Consider the following 16,014-nt stretch of genomic DNA (forward strand, 5'->3'; position numbering starts at 1 on the left):
ACTTCACAGATGCTGAGTGAAAGAGGAGTTTTATAATGATGGGGACACTCATTTATGACACTTTATTGACCAGGAAGAAACAGCTCATTCCGTACGTCATACATCATTATGCTATTACCAAGTGAACAGACTTTCATTGAAAGGAAGCTGGCAAGGGCGGGGTTTAGGCGGACCACAGGTCCCAGGCCGGGATGAAAATACACTTTGAAATATATAAAGTCAGTAATCATGACTTCAGTCAAAAACATTCTAATCATGATCTGAAAAGTTTACAATTAAGTTTTGCAACTAAGCACCCAAAATACAGTAACAGGCAGTGATGTGCATATAAGGATTTAAGTCTTGAAGATATAAAGTAAATAAATGAGTTGTCATCAGTGCAGATACCATAATCCACTTACTATACATAATCCATTGCAAATTATTTGTTATTAAATAAACTTACGTTTTCGCCAGACTGGCCTTCATTGAAGTCCTCGGTTTCATAACATTAGCACAGAATCAGTTGTCCAAAAGAACCAGTTCTCGGGCCCTATGAAATCCATTTTATTTTTTATCAATCAAATTCCATTTTTTTTCATTTTCGTTTTTCTGGATTCGTTTTTTTTTCTTTTTAAATTTTTCTCAACTCCTTACTAATAAAGATATGTTTTATTTTTTATTGTTACCAAATTCTGTGTTTAGCATGTCTAATTATTTGACTTGCAGAACAGACCGATCTAAATTCTGTGTTTAGCATGTCTAATTATTTGACTTGCAGAACAGACCGATCTCCAGTCAGAGGCTGTGCCTGACTCCCTGACATTACCAAAATGCAAAATAAAGTAAGATTGTGTGTATTATGTAATTCCTTGACAAAGACCTGTCTAACGGGTCTTTGTATCATTGTGCAATTTAACAAATTAACATGCACATTTCTTTTTTAACTGCAAAAAAGGAATATTTCGCTGAATAGTATATTCACATGAACATAACACCCTCACTTTATCAAATTTAGTAATCATTAAATTCCTTGCCTTCTCTAAAGATGAAACAAGCGCCTGCTGGATGAATGAGACACTGATGAGGAAGCCACCACACCCCTAAAAAAATTGCCACAAGCATCTCAAATACAACCTCAATCCAAAAGGATTTGTTCAGCTTCTAACCAAGTCCTCTAGGACAAAGACAAAACCAGCCACTGCAGGCACCGTGGCGTCATGAACACCCAGACCCCAGAGAAAAAATCCTCTCAAGCTGTGACTCATTCATAAGATGGAAGCTTTCTCTTTGTTTTCTATCATATATTCACTGTTGGTGTAAGGCTCATTTCAGAGCATGGGTGGTATGGTAAACCTTCTAATTCCTGTGTTGAATGTTTCAGCACTTCTCCATGACATAACTAAACAAAACATTCTGATGGAGCAGCAGAGCATTATAAAGATGGTGCAAGAACTCAAATCAAACAATGTTCATGACATCACAGACTCTAACCATTTAAGTCCAAAACGGTTTTCAGTTAAAGACTGGAAAATTATCTTCAACCCTGTCCGGAAACGAGATAAAAAGTGGTAGGTAACAGTCTCAGTAGGTGTTATCACGCTGGTCTGGTTGTAATTACTGTTCTAAGTAAAAGGTGTGTGTGATCAGTCTTAGTGTTTTAGCTTAATAGTGACAGCATGCTTAAAATATATTTCAGGTACTTGAACTTGGATTGCTGGGTGGAGTGGATGAGAAGGACATGGTCTGGCAAATTATGAGGCAGGCAATCAAAATTGACTTGGCTAAAGCATTGAACTGGAGAGGTGTAAATGGGAAAATACTAACCAAAGTTTGGAGCATAAAACATTGTGATTGGGAAGTGCATTTTTATTGTAAGTCTTTCTGGAACTCCACCCCCTCCCACACACACACAAACTCACACACATGTCATGAATAAAAGTTAAAAGTCATAGTTCTTAGACTGGAAGTGTCTTAAATGTATTTTTAACTCTGTATTTGTATGCTCCTATTGTTGAGGCTGTAAGAAGAAGTCCTGTATGAGCACACAACTGAGCTGGAGGTCGAAAAAGTTTCATCTAGCTGGAAAGAGAAGAACGACTTCACAAGATTAATGTAAACCAAACAAGTGTTAACTATTGTTAAGAGAGTGGATCTTTTACATAGTTTTTTTAGGTATATTTTTTACATTTTTTTTGCACATGTAAATATGAGTTGTATTTCATTTGTCTTTTGTTTGTTGGTTTCTGTATTTTGTCACGTATGTGTTTTTTTCTTGTATTGTGACTATTTATTTGCTGATTTGGCTTTACCTTATTCTTGTGTTATTGGTTTATCTTTTTCTCATTGTTTTTATTTTTACTGTTACCTGGCTGAGATTTTTCCCCCTCTGCATCAATAAAAAACTATACTGCATTTGTGTTGCTTTGTTTTTTTATTATACCTTGCATAATATATAAATATTATATAGGGTAATTTCTATAATATTTTTCCAATAATATCTGTCCATCTAAGCCTCTCAATAAGATCTTCTGAATAAGTTGTGGCTGAGTTCTGGGGTAAAGGTGGGGTCAGTTTGGCTTTTGTCCGGCTGACATCTGGGGCATCTGGCACTGTTGAGGGCCAGTTATGGCTGATTTCTGGGGACACTGTGGAGTTGTGGGTGAGTTTTGGTCTGCTTCAGGCACGGTTCTGGTGTTCTTTAGGCAAGCAGCTAAAGGGCCATTCGAGGGGAGTGGGCCACAACAAAAGCCTAAATTCAACCAGATTCAAGGCCAACAACCAATTTGCTATCTGGGTCATGTTCATCATCAGTTCTCTCTTCACAGCAGTTCAGTCAGTGTACTGTTTGAGTAAATAAATAACTCCGGGATATTGGCTAATTTCGACTCAGAAGGAGTGTCAGCCATGTTAAAAAAGTGAATAACTTAAGTAATTTGTAGATTAGTGCTTACTGGAGATGTGAACCGTTTCAAACGATTCAGTCCGATTTGGTGAATTGGTTCGACCGGTTCACTGAGTAGAGCCAGTTAAATCGAACAATTCGTTCGTGAACCGGACATCACCTCACGTGACCGGATAAGTCCTGCATGTCACCAGACAGAAGTCTGGGGCACATTCCAGTGTGCAATATTTTGCTACAGTTTCCGGGTTGAATGACATGTTTCCTGGAGACGGTGTGTAATGGTGTGCAACAGGGTTTGAGATATGTTTTCTCTTGTTTGGTGGGTGTGTCAAAAATGTCAACCCAATCAGCAGCATCACGTATATAAACCACGTGGTATTAAAGAGACAGCTCACACAATGGGTCCAAATAAAGTCGTTTACAAATGTATATCTCGGTATACGTAACAATTGAAGATATAAGAAGACATGTTTGCCTTTTATCCTGAAATGCAAGGCATGTGTTGGATCACAACAGTGGTAATTTCGTCAACAAAGACGAGGACGAAAAATATTTGTTAAAGAAATTTTTTTTATGTGATGAAGACGAGACGTTGACAAGCTAAAACGAATATATGATGATAAAAACTATGACGAAATGTATGCCGCGTCTTTGTTAACAAGATGGGATGGAACTATAATGTTATTTGAGGACTACCGGACATTCAAAATACATCCTATAGACTACTGTCTTGTCCTTGTGCATCCCTGTCATTGGATTGCAATTGGATAAGGGGCGTTCACATATGGCAGCCGCAGTGGATGGATAGACTACCAAAATGTGAACTAGCGATCTGAAACAATGGCCTCAGCACCCGAAGGGGTAGGGATAAGGTGACTAGATGTACCGATTTTCCCAGGAGTCACAATTTGTCAATTAACTTAAAGGATAGGTGGAATTGCGCTGATAGAAGTGCTCTCTCTCGCGCACGCTCCACTAATTCAGTTCTCATATACAGCGCGCGATCAGTTCTCAGCGCTCAAATACACACACAGTAGTCCAAACGTCTATTGTGTAGAGTATCTCACGTAAAAACAGTCGGTTATCAATTAAGTGAACTTAAACAGGTGGGTGAAAACTGAATGTGTGTCAGTATTTCATGCATGCCTTCCGTCTTAAATGGACAGTATTCCTATTAAGTACCTATCCGTGTCATTAATGTTAACCAGCAAAAGATGTTAAATAAATGTAAAAATGTTAAGTAAACTTACTGTATCTGAAAATTTGTATCTCTTTCGTATTTGTCTTATTGTGCTTCTTTTTCAAAATGTATAAATTATATATTCCTTATAATCTATATTATATATGAACAACTATAGTCTTTATAAGTTGCTCCCTATTCACTACTGTTTAAAGGGATAGTTTATCCAAAAATGAAAATTGTCATCATTTATTCAAGTTTTTCCAAATTCAATCCTTGATTTAAATTTCTCATAAGCTTAATTGATTTGGTCTAAAGAGAGAAGAATTAATGACTATTTTTGTTTTAAAACTAGTACATATAAAATAGCTACCAAAATAAATGTTGGTAACTGCAGTTTGACTAAAATAATGACTAAAAGTAATGACTAAAAGTTGACAAAAATGCAATGACTTTTCGTTGACTAAAACTAGACTAAACTATGAAAGACTCAAAGGAGACTAAGACTATTAAGCATTTTTGTCTCAAGATAAAGACTAAGACTATATCATGTGATAGATTAAAGTGATAATTACGTATTGAATATGGATGTTTTCTTACAAAAACGCATCAAGTCGCTACAGGAGGCATAGATCACCCCCCGGAGCCGTTTTTCAGCCTAATTTTCATTTTTGGGTGAACTAACCCTTTAAGTTTTGGTTAAACTTTCAGCCACCGATAAAAGCCGAGAGAAGGTCGCGTTACTCGAGCTGGCCGTATATCGTTCTAACTTCAGTGTGCAGGCTCATTGTTACTAAAGGTCTGATTGAAGTCTGGGTCATTTCTATGCAGCAGCGCAAAACCAAAGTGACGGCGCGGCATTCCTTCGAGAGGCCCCGCGGGCACGGAGCGCGCGCTCCGCCGTATAGTCTACCAACGCCAATTAGCACGTTACCCTCGCTCAGATGCACGCTCGATTCATCTCGCATTCTCCCAGCTGCGGATTTCACCTGCGCTCAGAGCCCCTTTTTTTATTACACGCGCTCACTCTTTTATTGTTTTAAACTGATAGCTCACCCAAAAATTAAAGTTCAGTCAACGTTTACTCAATCTCATGTTGGACCATACTAGCAAGGCAGAAGGACAACTTCATTAGTTATTCACTTTCCTTATTCAGAAAGAAAAAGGAAAGATGCAAGGAAAGTGAACGACAACCGAGGCTGTCACATTCTTTCTAACATCTCATTTTGTGTTCCACAGAAGAAAGTCCGTCGTACGTGTTGGGTGAACAATTAAAAATATTAGTTTCAGTTACTTTTACCGACTATTATTATTTAAAAATGTGAGGAAAGCACTCTTTTTGTTCGCTGCATCTACACCACACATCTGGTTTTTCACGAGAACACGGAAATCTAGGAATAATCAATCGTTTAAGTCGAAGGAATAGAAATTCGTTCGAAAATGTGCACAACACACTAAAGAACTGGTCGGTGATGCATGAGAACGAGGAATAAATCTCACACACTTCCCCACGCTTGCATAATGAGCTGTAAGACAAGCTTCCAGCACGCCTCAGCCATGCGCGCTGCATAACCACACACTATTCCATGCTTTAACGACACGAAATTAAATGCATTGTAGTTATAAATAGAATCTACAGGTTAAAGTAGCCTAACTTAAATAAAAGTTAGTTTTAGCAAGCAGTCTATATCATCAGACGCGCTGCACTTGAACTCTGCCCGTGAACGCGCACTAGTGCTCCATGCAGAAGAGGTATGAAACTTACCTGTCTCTGGAGAAGTAGATTAGCTATTGCAAAAACGCAGAGACTGAATGTGCGGTTAGAGTAGTCCACTGCCAATGTGCCGAGGTATGTCACACTAATCTCTGCTGGTACACACGCCTTTAAACCCTAAGGGTGAATATGTAAATAGCGTCTCGTTCACAAGGACCGCTCGGTCTTTCGCCTCTACACTCAGGCGTGACTTTTCCCGGGTCTCGAATCGCACTCCCGCTGAATAAAAGCTACTTTTACCTCCTACCGTTTAACCCTTTCTCGGTTATAAGATGGCATGCACACGTTCTGTGAGATTCTGTTTTGTGCAAATAACTTTTTATGTTTCCTGGTTTGCTTGCCACACATTTTTCTATATGCTATCTGTAACGTTGAGAATTATTAAATATCTACTTAGTATGTTGTACTATCTTTAATATAATATTGTAGGCTATACAACATTATATATTGTCACACAGACATTTTACAGCATTTTTATACCAAGTCACCCATGACCCCAAGCAAACTAACAAACAGAGTTTATAGCACTGCATTAGGTTTGCCAAAGCAATGTTATCTTTTATATGTTGTTTACATCGTAGATTCAAACTGTACAAATATAAGCAACATTTTGAAGAAAAACATGAAATTGTATTATTTGGCTCGTGTTTTTTTATGGAAATTACATTAAATTAATTTTTTGAGGTATTTTTATATTTCTGCCTATTTAAGGGTTAATTTCATGGAAGTTCTTCGGCATATATTTGATGTAACTACTAGCCTAAATAAAACGAAATGAGTCTACTTTTTGCAAAGAAAATAATATTTAAGTATTTTGTCTTCTATGATAGTTTAATGAATGCATACAAACATCTATTTTATCCAGATAACCACTGCGCTACAGAATCTCATGCTCGCATGCGCTCAGCGCGCTGAAGTCTGAGAATGGCGAAAGTGCGGCTCGTGAAATCGTTGGAGGCAGCGGAAGTGTGGAAGCAGATGTGACAGTTCAGTAGCAGCAGCGGAGCTGCGAAGAAACAATGTTGCAGTTGCATTTCACGAATGATACATTACCCGACCATGTCTGCACTGACTTTCAGAATCTGAATAAACTCAGTGAACAGGTAGGGATCTAGTACGCTGCGAACGGAAAGTGGGAATTATGATACTTATGAATGAGTTTAGTGTTTTTGTGATCAACAGATTCAGTATATAACTGAATTCGATGTAAATAAACGGGTCTGATGATAGTGTCGCCTTCAGAAAAAAGTCGCCTGATGTGTCGCTTTAGTGTGTATAATGTTTAGTCACGTGAGATTACCATAACACTTAGCATTAGCACACTAAGCTAGGCTCCTGTATGATGTAAAGGATTTCAGGAGTAAAAACGTATATTTAGTGTATTTTGACCGATTTTGACATGTCATAAAAGTGTATCATGCAGTTTTATCCTTCATATAAAAGTGTTCTCGTTTCAGCCTTGCATATCCAGCAGGAAATTGATCAAAGACACTCTTATTGCTTTGCAGTGAATGTTTAAGGAAACAGCTTTTTTAAATAAATATAATAATAAATGTAATGGATCTTATCATAGACATGTTTATACTTTTGTGTGTGTGTGTGTGTGTGTGTGTGTGTGTGTGTGTGTGTGTGTGTATATATATATATATATATATATATATATATATATATATATATATATATCAGTATACACACACTAATGCAACATGCAGTCCACCACTTGACTGATTTTATGTTTCTCAAGATTTTTAAATCCTTTTTTATCTAAAGACTTCATGCTTAAATGCTTGATTATTTTGCTAATAAATATACAATTTATTGAATTAATGTATTGAATTGAATGTATTTATTTATTTATTGCAAAACTAATATTTAAATATTTTTAATGGATGAAAAACTCAGGAAGTGCAGCCAACAAGACCCTTGAATCATTGGGACTCGTACTCAATACTTTTTAAGTGTATCCCCAGATGCACCTCATAAAGTTGGTCGGTGGAAATTTGTAGAACCTAAAATATATAAGGTAGCTTTTTTTAACGTTTGTTTTTAATTATTTAGTTTTCTGTTCTTCCATTTGTTTGTTTAATCATATTGTGGACTGTTATTATAAAATATGTAAATAGTGATAATAAAAAATGAGTAGTTGTATCCAAACTTTGGAATGGTGGTGTCTGCATGTCTGTATTGATATATTTTATTTTCTGCTTTTCACCTAGATAGTACACATATGCTACCTTCATTCAATGCCAGTCACTCAGCTTTACTTTTTTCCTCCCATTGCAGCAGTTTGTGAGTCTGACAGAGATCTTATACCAGTTCCTTCTAGAACCCAAAGAGGTGAGTCAGCACTCCCAGAATCATTGCCAGGAAATGCGTGAAAAGATAAAATATGTACCTTGAATGCAATACAAACTTCTCTCTTTGGATAAAAGTGTCTACAAATACACGAACCAAAAAAATATGTACTCACCCTCAGGTCATCTAAGATGTAGATGAGTTTGTTTATTCATCAGAATAGATTTGGATAAATTTAGCATTACATCACTTGCTCACCAATATATACTCATCAATCAAACGCTTCCATCAAAATCAAATTACAAACAAATAAAAAAAAAACAACAATAATTCACAAGTAATCCACATGACTCCAGTCTATCAATTAATGTCTTATGAAGTGAAAGGCTGTGTGTTTGCAAGAAACAAATCCATCCTTTAGACATTTTTAACTTCAAACCAATGCTTCCGGTTAAAATATGAATCCTATATCCATAATATTGTGTTCTCCTCTGTAAGTTGTCTTGTCTGAATTTGGACCGGTAAAGAAAGATATATTATGTGAATGTTCATTGTGATAACATATATTGTGAAGATATGTATTCAACAGGATTTACACACAAGTAAATGTTACATATTGTGCTTCTTCCTCATCAGTCAGAGCGGTTCTTACGTCAGCTGACAGAGTTTGCTGGAGAGAATGGGATGAGTGCAGGACCACTGAGGGCTCTGATGAAGAGTATCCTCCTCCTACCTCATGGTAAAACCTTCAGGAGCCTCATCTTAAACAAATCCAGCACCTTTATCTGAAATTCCACAAATGAATAATGCAGTCCCCTTCCCCTGGTGATAACATCAAATGTAGACGTTTAGCCTGACCCCAGCACTGATCTAAACACGCTATGATCCTAATCTCAGTGAGTGATTGTTCAGTTTATTTTACACCAAATTGCTTCATTATGCGTCTAGAGGATCCTAACATATGCAAATAGCCCTTGTTGCAAATTGCCCTGGGGAATCTGGACCTAATGTTACATGTAGACTGGCCGACCCTACCAATCAGTATGCATGGTATGCTGCTACATTTGCATGCAGTGACTATCCTGCTGCCTGTGCTTTTAGACATTAGAATGAAGAGGAACATGTCAAATTACTAATCATACTGATGGGACAAAATGATGGGGAAAAAAGTGGTGGTGTATAATAATATGTATCAGAGAAATCAGACAGAGATGTAAAAAACGTATAGTCTACTGTATTTCAAAACCTAGTGAGGTGCCTACGTAGGCAGCATAAGTGCACTCTTGATGTAAACACTCTTTCAAAAGGTAGGAAACTTAAATCCAAAATCTAATTTTAGCCAAATTCTCTAAGGCATTAATATCTAATATATTATTGATATATATACCAATATTAAATACAAAATATAACAGGAACTTTTAATTGAACTCTCAGGAAATTGCAACTCTTAGATCTCAATTGGGACATCCACAAAAAAAAAAAAGATGACAGCTCGTCATTGTGCTTGTGCAATGTGATAAGCAATGACAAGTCAAGAGATTGTTTCAGTCTTCTTTGCTCTCAAAAATGTGTAAATCTTGTATACCATTTATGACGCAACAAAATTAGGTAGTCCAGTTGTTAAATAATTATGCAGAACTTGTAGACAGATTAGTGATTTTTTTAATATATATATATAAAAGTCAAACAAGTGTTCTAATATATCTTATAGATATATTAAAATATATATTAAAAAAATCAGTGGTTAGTCATTTGAATGATGCATCAGTCCATATCAATGTATTGTTACAAGCCTATTTAATGTTACCAATTGGTACATTATCAAGGTACCATATCAGCTCACTAGGCTTTGGGACAGAGATATAAGGTGCATATAGAAGCAATGCAAATGTCTTCCTCCCTTCTCAGGTGCTTTAAAAAGAAACCTCACAGCTGAACAGGTGAAGGCAGACTTACTCTCATTAGGTACCATCTTTCTTCACTCAGATCATCTGTACCCATTCAAATATATATGTCATGAATCTGTATTTAACACTGTGATCAATTGCTTAATTACAGGATTAAATGAGGACAAGGCCAGTCATTTCTCTGACCAGGTTTGTCTCAACATAGTCATTTTGGTGTTTTAGTTGTTTCCATGTTTTTACATTTACATTGTCATTTAGCAGACGCTTTTATCCAAAGCAACTTACAAATGAGGACAATGGAGGCAATCAAAATCCACAAGAGAGCAATGATATGCAAGTGTTATAACAAGTCTCAGTTATCTTAACACAGTACACGTAGCAAGTTTTTTTTTTTTTTTACAAAATAATTAGAGAACACAAAAAGAGAATACAAAAAGATTAGAGAAGCTATTGTTTTTTTGTGTTTTTTTTTTTATGAAAACACAGTTAGTAAATGAATAGTGTGCAAGTCTAAATGGGGCAAGTTTTTTTTTTTTTTTTAAAGAATAGAATGAGAATAGAGAGTGCTAGAGTTAGAGGGTCAAAGAAAGATGGAAGAGATGTGTTTTTAGCTGATTCTTGAAGATGGCTAAGGATTCAGCTGCTCGGATTGAGTTGGGCAGGTCATTCCACCAGGAGGGAACATTTAATTTAAAAGTCTGTGAAAGTGATTTTTTGCCTCTTTGGGATGGCACAATAAAGCAACGTTCACTTGCAGAACACAAGCTTCTAGAGGGCACATATGTCTGAAGTAATGAATTTAGGTAAAGGGGTGCAGAGCCAGTGGTGATTTTGTAGGCAAACATTAATGCGTTACATTTTATGCAAGCAGCTATTGGTAGCCAGTGCAAATTGAAAAACAGGTGTGACATGGATTCTGGATTAATTGTAAAGGTTTGATAGAATCTGCTGGAAGACCTGCAAAGAGAGCACTGCAGTAGTCCTTCATGGACAGAACAAGAGCTTGAACAAGGAGTTGTGAAGCATGTTCCGAAAGAAAGGGCTTGATCATCTTGATGATGAATAAAGCAAATCTGCAGGTCAAATGTCTGTTAGACAAGCTGAGATGTGAGCAGCTATTGTCGGATCATCAGGATGGAATGAGAGGTAGAGTTGAGTGTCATCAGCATAGCAGTGATATGAAAAGCCATGTTTCTGTATGACAGAATCTAGTGATGCCATGTAGACAAAGAAGAGAAGTGGTCTAAGAACTGAGCTCTGAGGCACCCCAGTAGTTAGATGTTGTGAATTGGACACCTCACTCCTCCAAGATACCTTGAAGGACCTACAGTATCTGAGAGGTAAGACTCAAACCACTGGAGTGCGGTTCCTGAGATGCCCTTTGTCAGTAGGGTTGACAGGAGGATCTGGTGGTTAACAGTGTCAAAAGCAGTGGACAGATTCAGCAAGATAAGTATTGAAGATATCCACTCTTGTCAGTCTTAGGGCTTCAACAACTGAGAGAAAGGCAGTCTCGGTTGAATGTCCACTTCTGAAGCCAGATTGGTTGCTGTCGAGGAGGTTGTTCTGTGTGAGAAAGGCAGAGACTTGGTTGAACACAGCTCATTCAAGTGTTTTTGCAATGAAAGGAAGAAGGGTAACTGGTCTGCAGTTCTCTAAAAGAGATGGGTTAAGGGTGGGTTTCTTAAGTAGTGGGGTTATATGAGCCTGTCTAAATGCTGAGGAAAAAACACCAGTATAAAGGGATGTGTTAATGATGTGAGTGAGTGCAGGTACAACTGCAGGAGAAATGGCTTGAAGGAGATGAGATGGAAAATTGTCAAGCGGACAAATAGTAGGATGATTAGAAAGGAAGAGTTTGGAGACTTCTGCCTCAGAGAGTGAAGAGAAGGATGTGAACAAGTGTATGTTTGCTGGTAAGATGTGCTTGACACAGTGTGGTGTGGAAAATTGTGCACTGATGGTTTTAATTTTATTAATGAAGAATTGATGGGGAGGAGGAGGACAAAGAAGGGAGGAAAATGTTTTAAAGAGTGTGTGAGTGTTAGACGAATTGTCAGTTTTGTTATGTATGTCATTTTAGCAGTGGAGACATTAGCAGAGAAGAAAGAGAGGAGTGACTGATACACAATAATGCATGTTTTTGTGGATGGGCATGACTGTAAGACTCAGCATGTCTACATCTTCTGTTTATTTCAGTGGAGAATCCACTACCCTGTTTTGTCCAGACTGGCTGTGGGACAGACACTAATGGTCAACCAACTTGTTGACATGGAGTGGAAATTTGGTGGTAAGCAACAGATTAACATTAGTATGTAAATCTATATTACCTACAGTAAAAATAAGAATATAAATAATGTGATTAAATAATATGTGATCCTGGACCACAAAACCAGTCTTGAGTGCCATTTTTTTTAAAACTGAGATTTATAAATCATCTTTATGCTGAATAAATAAGCTTTCCATGAATGTGTGGTTTGTTAGGATAGTACAATATCTGACAAATATACAACTATTTGAATATCTGGAATCTGAGGGTACAAAAAATTTGAGAAAACCGCCTTTAAAGTTGTCCAAATGAAGTCCTTAGCAATGCATATTACTAATCAAAAATGAAGTTTTGATATATTTATGTTAGGAAATTTACTAAATATCTTCATGGAACATGATCTTTACTTAATTTTTACTTTGATTTTTGGCATAAAAGAAAAATCAACCATTTTGACCCATACAATGTATTTTTGGCTATTGCTACAAATATTCCCATGAAAATTAAGACTGGTTTTGTGCTCCAGGGTCACATATGTGAGTAATTTAAATGCATAATCCTTTGCAGTTACCGTTGGTACAAGTGAGCTGCAAAAGACCGGAAACATTTTTCTACAGGTAAACCTGTATTTCATTTTTTAGATGTCAGTGCAAACAATCATCAAGAGATTGATTTTAAAATGCATTTACCCCTTACATGATTCCGAATCAGATTTTAAGGTTGGATTGCACTACACAACTTTTGCAGAAAAAAGTCAGTTCCAGATTTTGGACAGTCAGATTTAACAGATTTCATAGAAAATTGAATAGGGGTATGATGGGCAAAACATTTTTTTAAGCTCCAGACTATGATTCCATCAAGTCTTTTCCAGTTTACCACTGTAAAGCTGCTTTGTATCTAAGTACATTTAGACTCTTGTAACAGAGCCAGAAGTCTTATTTATATTAAAAATAAGAGATGAGGCAGGAAATGATAGAGAGAAAGATTCTTGCCGACTTGATGAGAAACATGCACTAACCGCAGCAGAATCATGAGAGACCGCAGGACCACAAGCATACTTTGTTGCATCTGAATCAGTGCACTCTAGCAAAACACTCAAGTCTAAGGGATTGATGGTGTCTTTGGTGTGCTGTTAGTCATCTTAAAAGAAAATGCATTTTCTTAACTGTCAAAGTAAATAATTGTGTCATCATCTTCCTCCTTTATATTTTAAAAAATACCTACCATCTCCTGTTATCCCAGCTAAAATATAAATATTGTCAGTTTCCAATTACGATTCCAACTGACGGCACTCTGACATGAAGAAAATACATTTTCAGGGCTCCTCTGGCATATAATGCTAGTCATATTATATCCATGGAGGGGAATATTTGACTAATGTTTGGTAGGATGTTGTTTTTCATTTGTAATCTTCAGTGGTTATACAGTATTTGCAGAAGCAGTCTAATGTTTCTTTCAGTGATCAAACTCTTGATCTGTCTGAATTAGGCAGTGTTGGAGTTATGAGACAGATACACAGGCTCATCATTCATTCAACTTTTTCATTCTTTTCCCAGCTAAAACTGGTGATCAGAAAAGGAAACAAGACAGAAAATGTGTACATGGGTAAGTTCACTTCAAATCCATTGTCTGAGTTGTAACATACTCTACTTGATTGAGCGATTTCATTAAACATTCAGTTTAATTTTGTTTGTATCTTTGTATCTCTCCACATTAGAGCTGACTTTACCTCAGTTCTATAACTTCCTTCATGAGATGGAGCGTGCCAAAGCCAGTATGGATTGTTTCAGTTAACTGAAGTCATTGTAATCAGAGTTTTCCTCTTTGCCTGTAATTAATCAGTAAATAATTGTAATGATGTTCACATACTCACAAAATGTTTCATCTTTAATAATTATAATTCATTAATCTTATTCAGTTGTGTGATTGTTTGCACCCTTGTACGTGTGTTTTTGTTTGTGACAAAGACAACATTCCACATTGATGCTCTTTATTGATCTTCTGTTTATTAAACCTTTGATAAATTTCTTCTGGCGTGGTTTTTATTAATACCAGCATATGGTATGTGCTTTTTGTACTTTGTTCACTAATGAATATATTTAAAAAAAAATAAGCCACTACTTAAGACATTTTTAATCAAACTCTTTACTTACTGTATAAATAATATCATTAATACAGTACAAACACTAATAAAACTCATATTTGTGGAAGAATACAGTACATAATTATCAGTCAAATTTGTAGTAATAAATTGAGGAATTTTGACTACTACTGCTAGTAGGTCTACAGAAACATATTCATTTTTCTGTCAGCAGACATTTGAAAAGTGTTTGCCTTTATCAAAGGCTGTCATGCTTTACACTGATTCAGACTGATGTAATAAATTAACTCTGTGTCAAATATGAGTTCTCTATTACATGGTATTTGTGTCCTGGAGCAACATAATAGCAAGACTGACAATATCAAAGAACACATCCAGAGGCTGTGTAGATAAATCTTCCAATTGATTTGTCCTTACACTTGTCATTGTTTCCCTCTTTTTGAGCACTAATGCTTCCGTTCTCTTAATTCAGAAAACTCTTTTTCATTTTGTCTCAATTCCATGCTTTAATTTTCTCAGTTATTGACTGACACTCTTCTGTCTGCATGTCAGAACGTGCAGGTTATAAGTCATTAGCACCAGGTTCTCCACAACTTGTGATGGGTGGCGCTCGTTCGGCTGCTCCTCAAATGGTTAACAATACTTAACTGTGTTATATTTTGGCAATTTGGTGGCAATTTCAATTTGATCTCCTTCCAACCCACTGAGAGTTAGGTTTGGGGGTGGACGTTCATTCTTAGATATGGTAACATATGCATATTTGGAATGCTGTCTGAGAGGAGAGCTCCAAGTTTGGAATTTGGCCCGAACCCAAAGTACTCCCCCAGATCCTAGGCTGGGATAAGAACCAGCCAAGAGTGAGGTGTTGGGGTGGCAGAGGGATGCTGCAAAGCTTTCAAGAGACCATGTGAGGGACGGCTATAAAAACAAGCAAGTAAATTGTATCTCAGTGGTCAAAACAGAAAAAAGTTCCCTGTTTTATGAGGGCCAGAGGGCCTGAGGCATTCAAACCCATTGTCTCAACCAGTAAGAATACAGTCACCTTTAGCCCAGCTAAAGGCAAGCAATTCAAAGAGGACAGCACAAAAATATCTTCACTATGAAGTCTAAATAGCTTAAAGTAGGTTTATGAAATAAAATGAATTGTACCCATCATTACTACTAAATGTTACAAGACTCAAGTTTTTATTAAGAAAGATGTGAATAATCTTTTGTGTGTGCTGTGTTAAAATGTTTACAGTCCATTAGTCCTCATAATAATGGTTGTATTAGTAAAATGAGACTAATGCATAAAATTGAAGATAATTGTCAATGAAAGCATACAAAAAAGCAAAGCAATATAAAAGTAAAGGGATAAACCATTTAAACCTTTATGGATGTCTTTGCCTCATTTAACACCTTTGTAAAACTTGTTTCAACAAGCACTACTGAAGTAGACGTCATTTAACAAAGAAAATAAATGACTCAATCTCTGTTTTTAAAAGCTGGCATATATCAAGGTTACATAGCTTCTTGTGGTATCTAGACAGTGGAACATTTCATTGCAAAATGCAAGACCTCATAGTTAAAACTCTTGCCAAATAAATATACAGATTGTTTGCATA

At 36.5% G+C, this 16,014-nt stretch overlaps 2 protein-coding genes across 2 annotated transcripts in view; one reads left to right on the forward strand and one right to left on the reverse strand.

The window, feature by feature from the left end:
- Positions 1–6,048, reverse strand: part of LOC109101547 (DNA (cytosine-5)-methyltransferase 3B-like) — a 41,673-nt gene extending 35,625 nt beyond the window's left edge. The window contains exon 1 of the mRNA XM_042712918.1: positions 5,830–6,048. The gene's annotated coding sequence lies outside the window, so the exon portion shown is untranslated. The remainder of the gene's footprint in view (positions 1–5,829) is intronic.
- A 727-nt stretch (positions 6,049–6,775) lies between these two features.
- LOC109061877 (COMM domain-containing protein 7-like) lies at positions 6,776–14,337 on the forward strand. Its single transcript, XM_019078955.2, has 9 exons — positions 6,776–6,941; positions 8,122–8,175; positions 8,770–8,872; positions 10,042–10,098; positions 10,192–10,229; positions 12,240–12,330; positions 12,877–12,926; positions 13,866–13,914; positions 14,027–14,337. Exons 1-9 carry the CDS (start codon positions 6,858–6,860, stop codon positions 14,101–14,103), a joined length of 603 nt encoding a protein of 200 aa, XP_018934500.1. The 5' UTR covers positions 6,776–6,857; the 3' UTR covers positions 14,104–14,337.
- The last annotated feature ends 1,677 nt before the right edge of the window (positions 14,338–16,014 follow it).

The sequence above is a fragment of the Cyprinus carpio genome, chromosome A23 (genome assembly GCF_018340385.1).
Source record: "Cyprinus carpio isolate SPL01 chromosome A23, ASM1834038v1, whole genome shotgun sequence".
Taxonomy (NCBI): domain Eukaryota; kingdom Metazoa; phylum Chordata; class Actinopteri; order Cypriniformes; family Cyprinidae; genus Cyprinus; species Cyprinus carpio.